Source organism: Petaurus breviceps, unplaced genomic scaffold, assembly GCF_028583685.1.
Source record: "Petaurus breviceps papuanus isolate PSGF00001 unplaced genomic scaffold, PetGlider_PUasm1.0 190, whole genome shotgun sequence".
Classification (NCBI taxonomy): Eukaryota; Metazoa; Chordata; class Mammalia; order Diprotodontia; family Petauridae; genus Petaurus; species Petaurus breviceps.
Window position 1 is genome coordinate 10,201,604 of NW_027185810.1, and position 9,895 is coordinate 10,211,498.

Consider the following 9,895-nt stretch of genomic DNA (forward strand, 5'->3'; position numbering starts at 1 on the left):
TGGCAGAAGACAGAGAAGAAGAGATCTCCTCCTTACATCAGTCCAAAGAAACAAGATGAGAAAGCCTAGACTAGATTTTACTAATATTAACAGTAACAATAGGCTGGAGGCAGGAGGCAGCATAGATTCCGTAGTCATCCATACCCCTGTTCTGCTCTTGCTACAGAGAATGGTCCACTCTGATGGTAGAATCAGAGAATTGTTCTTTTTTATGTTTTAGGAAAAATTAAAATAAGACACACAGAAAAATGAAGAGTTTTATGATGAGATAGAGGAATTGAATGTAAATGTCAATGTGTAGCTTAGATATGGATGTAGAGATTGGGGAAAGTATGGACAGAAGCAGAAAAGGCTTATTTCAGTGAAAATTATGTATACATGATGTTTATCTAATTGCCTTTTATGAAATCATATATATATACATATACATATGTATATATAAAAATATAAAATCTTTTGTGCTGCTTTTCTACATGCTATTCCTGAATCCCTAGGAGTAGCTAATAATAACAGCTACTCCTTCTTCATCTACTAATACTACTACTTGTACCACTACTACTACTCCTACCACCACTACTACTTCTACTACTACCACTGCTACTATACTGCTACTACTGCTATTTCTACTACTACTGCTATTACAACTACAACTACCACTGCTACTACTACAATTACTATTACCACTGCTACTACACTAGTACTGCTGCTACTGTAACTACTACTGCCTGTTACTACCTCTACTGCTACTACTATAACTACTACTACTATTGCTGCCACTGCTGTAATTTTTCTCAGGAGAAAAGGTCTTATTTTTTTTTCTATGAGTTTTTCTTTGTGTTAGCCACTAAAAGTTCTGTGATTGGCGTGGTAGACTAGGCTGCTGCCAGTCAGTACTGGTGGTCAACTAGGTGCCTCCTTTTAGACAGCACAAAATGAGACCATGAAAAGAAGAGATGGAATTTGCTTCTTGTTCTCAACTCTATATAACCTGAGTGCTTAATACTCAGTTTCAAGCTGGACAATAAATGCCCAGAAGTCATTGCTGTGGCACACTCAGAAGGAAGGGTATCTTGCAGATGGAATGAGGATTCTCACCATTCCATGTTTTAACTTGAAGCTACATCACCATCCTTGTATCTTTTACTTGTATCCCAGAGAAGAGCATTCTTTTATAGGCCAGAATGATGCTCAGCCACAGGGAAAAGACTGTCTGACTACATTACTACTGCTCCTTCCTTCCTCCCCTTCTCCTTTCCCACTTGGGCTTTTGTCTCAGCAGGGAACTTTTTTCATTTTAAAGGCAATGGCATGCCTCATTAACTGTTTCCTTCCATTTAAAGAAGAAGGACTTTTTCCATTTATTAAATAATAGGGGAAAGAGGAAGCTTTTTGCTATTCATTCAGTTCAAAGTGTAAGATCAGGGGTTTGGCAACAGATATTTTGCTTTGGAAGATTATTAAACTTCAAGTTTGCTATCAAGATTTTTTAACTATATAAACTCTAAAGGGTTCAAAGCAAGAAGAAACCTCACCCCCAGTTTCAGAAATAAATAATTTAGCTGTTCCAACCTCCCCTTCTTCTTTCCCTCAGTTTTCATATAAGGAAACTGAGGCCCAGAAAGGGTAAGCGATTTCCCAGAGTTATATGATTAATAAAAAGCTCCTTCCATTGCATCGGAGATTTAATTTACAGATATTAGAAACCATTTTAATTAATTTTTCTGATACGTAACTTTACATAACAACTTACAGTGTAGGACTAGAGGTCATTTTTTCCTAAGTCATTATCCTCACTATTTCTCAGAATAATATGAGAAAATCTAAGTTCTAGTTGTCTTCCTCCAAGAGATTTGGTGCAGATCTGATTAATCCAGCTTCTCTCTCTTTTTTTCCCCCATGTCTGAGCATATCAACAATAGCATCAAGATTATTGTTTGTAAAATAAGCTGAGATACAAAGGTGAATCTGTCATTAGAGTGTAATGTTTCACAGCATATGAGTTAGTAGATTTATGCTGCATACTCACCTAATATTGATATTACATATTTGCTTGAAATAACTTCCATATAATTTCTGTTCTAGAAAAGCAGTACAATAAAATAGGCAAACCACAAAGACAGAGAAGGAAATGTCTGAGGTAAACTAGGTATCACCAACTTTAGTGAAAAGAATCATTCTGACAGATTCCTGTGAGTTAGTCAAAAGAAGTCTCATTTCAGAGAAGCTGGTTTTTAAAGAGTAGGACTTTAGAAGTGACAATCAAAGTGATTTTGTGAGAAAAGGAAAGAACCAGATGGCAATCTGCCTCAGACTGGGATTTTGGAGTTTTCTTTTACCTGCTCTGCCTCCATCTCCAGTCTCTGAATGAAAAAAATAAGTAAATACATGCAATACTGTATTTCAAACATCACCTAAAACTATCATGCTGACAACTGATAGGATATCTAGTAAAAATGACTTTTCATTAGAATTGCCTCAGCTGATTTCATTGAAAACTTAAGTTACTTATGTATGGTTAAGTAACAGCTCTTAAGGACGAGACTTTGAATGCAGTCCCCTCCTGACTCCAAATCCATCATTCTTCCTCTACATAGTATTCCTTGTATCTGTCAATCAACAGTCAATAAACAAGTATTTGTAAAGTCTTTTTGTATGGAGACAGCAAGATGGCACAGTGGGTAGTATGCTGGGCCTGGAATCAGGAAGACCTCAGTTTCCTCAACTAGAAAATTGGAATTAATAATAGCACCTAATGTTAAAAGGATAAAATGAGATAATACTGTAAAGCATTTTGCAAATCTTAGTTGTATAAATGCCAGTAACAATAATAATTACTGCAACTACTACTACAATGTGCTAGGCACTCTATTAAGTTCTAGGAATACAAAGAATGGTAAAAACAGTCCTTATTCCAAAGGAGCTCATATCTATTATGGGTGGGGCATACATAAATAAAGTGGGTACATACAAGGTCTATATACAGAGTAGATGGAAAGGAATCTCATTGGGGAAGGTACTAGCAGCTAGGGATCAAGAAAGGCCTCCTGCATAAGTTTGGATCTGAACTAAGTCATGAGGGAAACCAGGGGAACTCGGAAGAAAAGATGAGGAAGGAAGAGTATTCCACATATATGGGACACCCAGTACAAAAACTCAGAGACAGAAAACAGAATGTTATATGAGAAATAACAAATAGCTGTATGTTGTTCTATAACTGAATCATAGAGTGTCTGGAGAAGAGTATAGACTGGAAAGATAAGAAACAGCAAAGATATGAAGATCTTTAAATGTCAGCAGACTTTATATTTGACCATGAAAGGTAAGAGAGGATAGAAGAATGCACAAGAATTTATTCAGCCAGCAAGAGGTGGGGTGAGAGAGTGTGACATTGGCAGATCTGTGCCTTAGAAAAATCTCTGTCAGCTGAATGGAGGGTGGAGTGGGAGGGACTTGAGGCAGGAAGGCTAATTTAAAGGTAATAGCAGTAGTCCCCATAAGAGATGAGGATATGAACAATATTGATAATTGTGTGAGTGGAAAGAAGAGGAATGTATACAAGAGGGGTGGCAAAGGTAGAAATAACAAGATTGAATATCTGGGGTGAGCAAGAATGAGGAATTGAGGACAGTAGCAAGAATACAAGGCTAGATGAGTGGGAAGATGGTCATGGCTTTAACAGTAACAGGAAAGTTGGTAAGAGAAAGATGAGTTCTATCTTAAGTCATATTGATTTTCAGTTCAATAAACATTTGTTAAGCACCTGCAATGTGCCAGACACTGTGCTAAGCACTGGGGATACAAAAAGGGGTAACAGACAGTCCCTGCCATCGCAGAGCTTACACTCTAATGGGTTGCTGCCTACAAGGCATCCATTAGGCCATTGATGATGTGACACTGGGACCAGGAGAGATGGTAGGGCTTGATTTTAGATCTTGTAATCATATAGGGAATAATATATAAGGATAATAACCAAACTCATTGGAGCAGATGAGATTACCAAAAGAGTTAGTATAGGAAAAAGAAGAGAGCTCAGGACAGAGCCCTTGTGGGACATCCACAGCTGGTGGGCATAACATGAAGGGAGAACCAGCAAAGGAGACTGAGGAGTGTCAGAGAGATAGAAGGAGAACTAGCAATGTCATAAAAACCAAGTGTGGAGAGAGTATTCAGGAAAGAGACGGTGATCAAGTGTTGAATACTGCAGAGAGGTCATAAAGGATAAGGATTGAGAAAAAGAAGGGGCAAAAAAGCCGTTAACTTTGGCAATTAATAGATCATTGGTAACTTTTGAAGAGTTTTAGTTTAGTGATGTCAAAAGTCATATTACAAGAAGTTTAGAAGAGTCAATGGAGAGGAAGTGTAGGCCTTAGCAAAAAAAAAAAATTACTTTTTCAAGGAGTTTAACTGAGAAAAGAAGAGATATGGGATTGGTTGTTATCCTTTGTTCTCAAAGAAGATGAAAATTATATCACTATGTTGAAGTTACAGTACAGTGTATCCAACTGTGGCTCATAAGACCAGTGCACTTAGAAGGCTCTGTAACAGGCTGGTCACAGATAGTCCATATGAACACTTGGAGTGGACATGTCTCTAAATTTGTGCACCTCACATTTATAGGCTTTATATAGCTCATGATATGTGACTGTAGCTTGTGGGGATTGTAGGATCTGTGGGAGGGGGTTGAGTCTGGGGAACACAGAGGCATGTTTGTAGGCAATAGAGAAAGATTTAGTAGATAGATAATATGAAGAGTGGGGAAGATAGTAGTAACAGTATGCTGAAGGAGATAGGAGGAGATGAGATCACAGGTATATATAGTGAGTTTGGTCTTGGCAATTAAATAAAGCCACCTCGCCTTTTTTTTTCTTTTTGGAGGGCAATTGGGGTTAAGTGACTTGCCCAAGGTCACATGGCTAGTTTTTGTGTTAAGTGTCTGAGGTCAGATTTGAACTCCGATCCTCCTGACTCCAGGGCCGGTGCTCTATTCACTGCGCCACCTCGCCGCCCCTAGGTCACCTCTTCTTCCAAGATCAAAATGAAGGAAGAGGTAGTAGAGGAAGATGTCTGAGTGATGTGAAATGATAAAGTGAGGAGAAGAAGGCATTCTTGGCAAACGACCTGAATGCTCTTGCCAAAGTAGGAGGCAAAGTCGTTAAGTGAAAGGGTGCTATGGTGGGAGGAGAAATGAGAATGCTTAGTACAGCCACTGTGGAGAGTAGGGTAGTGAATTGATTTGGGAATAATAGAATAATTTTCTTTTCACAGTGAGGGCCCAATTGAAGTCAGATTACATAAATTTGTAGTTCCCCCAATCAGCAGTTTCTAGATTTCCTCCAGCTCTGTTCAGCAGCATATAAATAGGAACAAAGAGGGAGATGATAGCCATTTTGGGAAAGTGTGATATTTGATAGAACAATGGAGTAAGGGATGTGAAGATAGTAGATAGTATAGAGTTGATTTGGTTTACCAACGAGTGGAGATGGGGGAGAAAGAAGAATGTAATCTTGTGTGGAGGTAATGACCTGGGAAAGAACTGAAGAGGGGAGGGAATGGAGGTCATAGTTAGGATAAAGAACTTAGTTAGGGTTTGTGAAACACTAGGGACTTTGGAAGGATAAAAGATTACCAAATAAAGGAATTTTAAATTCACAGACGTGGAAATGGAACATTTATGGGTGAATAAGATGATCAAGAATATAATCATCTTGTTTCTTATCAGAAGTTCTTTGCAATTTGTGTATAGTTTGTATACCTTTTCTCAACACCGAGTAACATAGAACTGTCACAGGGCTAGCCCATGAGTGAAAACTCCTATCTTTGTCCTCATCTACTTTTAGTACCATAACATTTCCTATGACCCTTCAGGAAGATGGTGAGACAGGAAAGTAGTTGAAATGTTCATTGTTCAGATTCATGGAATTTTAAGATTTGTTTCTGTAAAACAATTTAAAAACCCATTTTCCATTGAAACTTTATCTTTGTAAACCTCAACATATAATTAAAAAGTATGTATGACCTTTATTATATTTGGTATAATTTCTTTACAGGTGCTTGTGCCAAAGAATCCCATGTTCATGGGAAAAATGGTTGAAGTGGACATTTATGAATCAGGAAAACACTTTATGAAGGGGCAACCAGTATCCAATGCCAAGGTGTACACCCCATCCATCAGTAAACCATTGGCAAAGGGAGAAGTTTCTGGTTTAACAGAGGTGAGTAAATATATATTTTTCTTCTTTACTAGAATAGTAAAAACTGTAGCTGTTCAAGCAAGGTGATTTCAGGCTATATTTCTGTTATCATTTATAGTTCCCTCTTTATGTATGCATGAGGCTTTAATCCTTTCTGACAGATTGAAATCTGTATTAGAGAGATGCTTCTGCTGATGCCTGTAGCTTTGCTTCTCTAACTGGAAAGGAAATAAGTGTTTCTGATGCCAGCCTGTGCATAGAGGGCAAAAGCCATTATTTTCAGGTGAAAGATTTAACACCAAAGAATGTTTAATCCAATATGTTTCTAAGTCAGTAGGTCTTGGAGGTGGGGGAAAGAGAAGGATGTGGTAGAGGGACAGATGTTTTTTCATCCCTTGCAAAACTATTTGTGGCAGCATACAGATACACCTTTGAACAGATAGTAAACCGTGTGTGTGTTTACAGTACTTTTAAGTAGGGTCTTTGCCTGATATCTGCCTAAGTCATGTGGAGTGAAAATTAAACATTTTTTATTTCTATGAAAAAAACAAGTAACATGACCCCTATTTTATACCTTGGTAAATATGGCTGTTTGCCAGGCTCCCTCTTACATTTCATTGAGCCTCAGTTGTAAAAGCTGATGGAGTGTGAAATGAAAATGTGTATCACATTGCTAAGCATCATTTGAGGTCCTCTCTCCAGCACAATTGTTAGGCACTCCAAAAAAGTGTGTAGCTGTGGTTTAACATATGGAAGAAAGATAGCTGATGGCTTATCCAGCCATGTAATTCCAAAATTGTTTCTATCTGTGTGTTGTCTTTTTCTCTCTTAAAATAAATTGCAAATGTATATTAACATAAAATGAGGGAAATATAGCTTGTATTAGGCAGTGACAGTGTACTATTATTAGGATTATCATTTCTTGTTACTGTCTTGGTGGTTTTAATGGGACTCTTTCTGTATGTTGGAATCTGGTGGGGAAAGAATGACATTACTCATTCTTTGACAGAACATGGATGTAGTAAAACTGGCGTTTATAGTAATCTCTTTGACTGATACTGAAACTAGGTAGTATCATAACATGTAGTGTATGTTACTGGAATTTACTGGTGAGAAGAGTCAAAAGTGCAAATTGGCTAGAGTCTAAAAGACCCTAAGTGTAGCTAGTTTTTTGGAAATGTTATTTTGGCAACTATGTAACAAATAGATTGTAAAGGGGACAGATTTCACTTTGGATTATGAGGATATTGCTATAGTCCAAGCAGAAGATAATTAGGGACTGAACTAAAGAGTTACTATTTGAGTTGAGAAAAGGGTACTTATCCAAGAAAGGTTATGGACATAAAACCAACAAGACTTAGCAACTGATGAAATATGAAAATTGAGAGAGGGAGTAGAGAATAACTGAGTATATGAACATGGATGGTGATCTAAAATATGGTAATACCCTCAATTGAAATGAGGATGAGTGATAGGACAAAGGGTTGACACACTCCAGAGCAGAGGACAGCGTAAAGTTGAACTAATAATTTCAAGGAAAGGAAAGAAATTAAGCTAGAGTAAGAGCAATGCCCTGGGAAAGCAGGGATGGATGGAGCCATTAGAGGTATCAGTGAAAGAGAATAGGTTAAGGAGAGGTGAGGCACAGGGAGAAATGGGAAAAAAAGAAAGGAAGTTATAGTCATTTAAGGGAATATCAGGTTCATAGATATTCCTTGATCCTGTCCAGTAGTCGAAAAGCCACCTACTGTAACTGGGAAACTGAGACCAGAGACAGCTTAAACCATTGAATGACATAGTTGGCACTCAAACTGAGATCTCCTGACTTAAAATCTGTTGTTCTTTCCACTACTCTGTGTTGTCCTTCATTATAGCGTAAGTTAGTGGAGAGCATAGGAGTCCACAAAATAGTTTCTGTTAAGTATAATGGCTTTAGTTAATGGTTTAAGTTAATGGCTTCCATTTTTAACCCCAGCCACTTTCACAAAACAAGAGAATCCTAGTTAAAAGGAACCTGTGTTTTATCAACCTAACTTACCTAATGGTAATCCTTTCTATAATATCCTTGGCACAGATTTTACAGAAAAAATTGTCACTTTTCTTTGTGATCCATGTTCCTCTTATAGGATGTTTTGTAAGTGGGCTTCCTATTGCCAAATATTTCAGATCAAAAATATCATACTGAAGAAATTTATTCCTGTTGTGATAAAAGATTCTTGATGGAGAAATTCATATCAGTGCAGGCAACAACATAGTATGAAAATGTCTTCTTTAGTTATTTGACCAGACTTTGTCCTCATCAAAATGGCCTCAGAGACATTTTTTATACAGAGACTTTTTATACATTGGCTGTTTTGGATGTCTGAAATAATTATTACAAGTATCATGGTATAATGAAAGAAAAACTAGATTATGAGTTAAGAAACTTGGGTTCTTCCATTTCTAAGATTCTAAATTTAGAAATGTTGACTGTGAACACTTAATGAGTGTCAGTATCAAGTAAATTCATTTCAGCAAACCTTTATTAAGTGCTGATTACATACAAGACCCTGTGTATTTGTAAAAACAACTCTATGAATATGAATAGGAAAAAATGGTGGTGGGGTTTGTAATATAGATATAAGTATATGCTCACTGCCTAGGAAATTAGACTGCAAAGGAGACAAAGTACAGAGGCACATGTCAATATCATCTTATTTTTACATATTTTTCATTCCATAGAGGAAAAGAGAGGGGAAGGAGAGAACAGGGAAGAATGACAAAAATCATGCTGATTATTTTTAGAAATAATGAAAATCTAAATCCTGTCTCTAATTTTATCAGGACTTTAAAGAACAATGTTCTACAAAAGCTGAGGCATAGTCTATTATCAGTCTATAGTATTGTAAGATCAAGTTAATTTCTTTATAAATTAATAAACATGCTTCAATACACTTACTTCCCTTTTATCTCCCAGAAAATTAAAAGTTCCAGGAAGCCTACCTTCCCAAGACAGTTCATTTTCTGCAAAGTCCCTTTCTATGATCCCATTGCTTCCAGATTCATAACTTTGCATATCTATTATGTAGATGCACAGAATTATTGAACTTTATAGCTGGAAGTACCCCAGGAATCAAGACCAGTTCCTTTACTTTTCAAGGTAGTAAAATAAAGGCCCTCTCCACCTGCCTGTTGTAAAGGACATTAGATACTGAAGGAAGTAAAATGTATTGATACTTTTAAAATGTTGCTTACATTCAACTGAAGTACCGGAAGTATTTTGCTTTTGTTTGCTCATCCTGTTACTAATCTGAGAATCCCTTCACTGTGAAAAGACTTTGGTTATCTCATCCATGTGAAGTAAGACTAAATAGGTCTCTCTCTCTCTCTCTCTCTCTCTCTCTCTCTCTCTCTCGTGTGTGTGTTGCTGTTCCATAATAGATACCACAATATAGCAAACTGTCATTCTTTCTCAAATCATAATAAAACTATCTTGATCTTGAACAAAAGCATTTAGTAAGAAGAAATATCGGATGGAAATCATCAAAGATACTTGGAATCAAAGAGTATTTTTGTATTTTCAATTCTGTTTTTGATAAAATACACAGAGTTCTGAATTAGACATCTACCAGACAGGATTTATTTCTTTTATCTAAGGGTTAATCTTATACTAGAAACTGAATTATCAGTTGATATGGGATGGGGAGAGATGGAGAGTGAGAAAA

General features: G+C 36.9%; 1 protein-coding gene across 2 annotated transcripts in view; it reads left to right on the top strand.

Moving 5' to 3' along the window:
- The window catches only part of CDKAL1 (CDK5 regulatory subunit associated protein 1 like 1), a 704,048-nt gene extending 697,755 nt beyond the window's left edge, over nt 1–6,293 (top strand). For both annotated transcript variants that reach the window (XM_069092496.1, XM_069092497.1), the window contains exon 15: nt 6,048–6,293. In XM_069092496.1, coding sequence (XP_068948597.1) covers nt 6,048–6,278 — 231 coding nt within the window. In that variant the 3' untranslated portion in view covers nt 6,279–6,293. The remainder of the gene's footprint in view (nt 1–6,047) is intronic.
- Nucleotides 6,294–9,895: the final 3,602 nt, after the last annotated feature.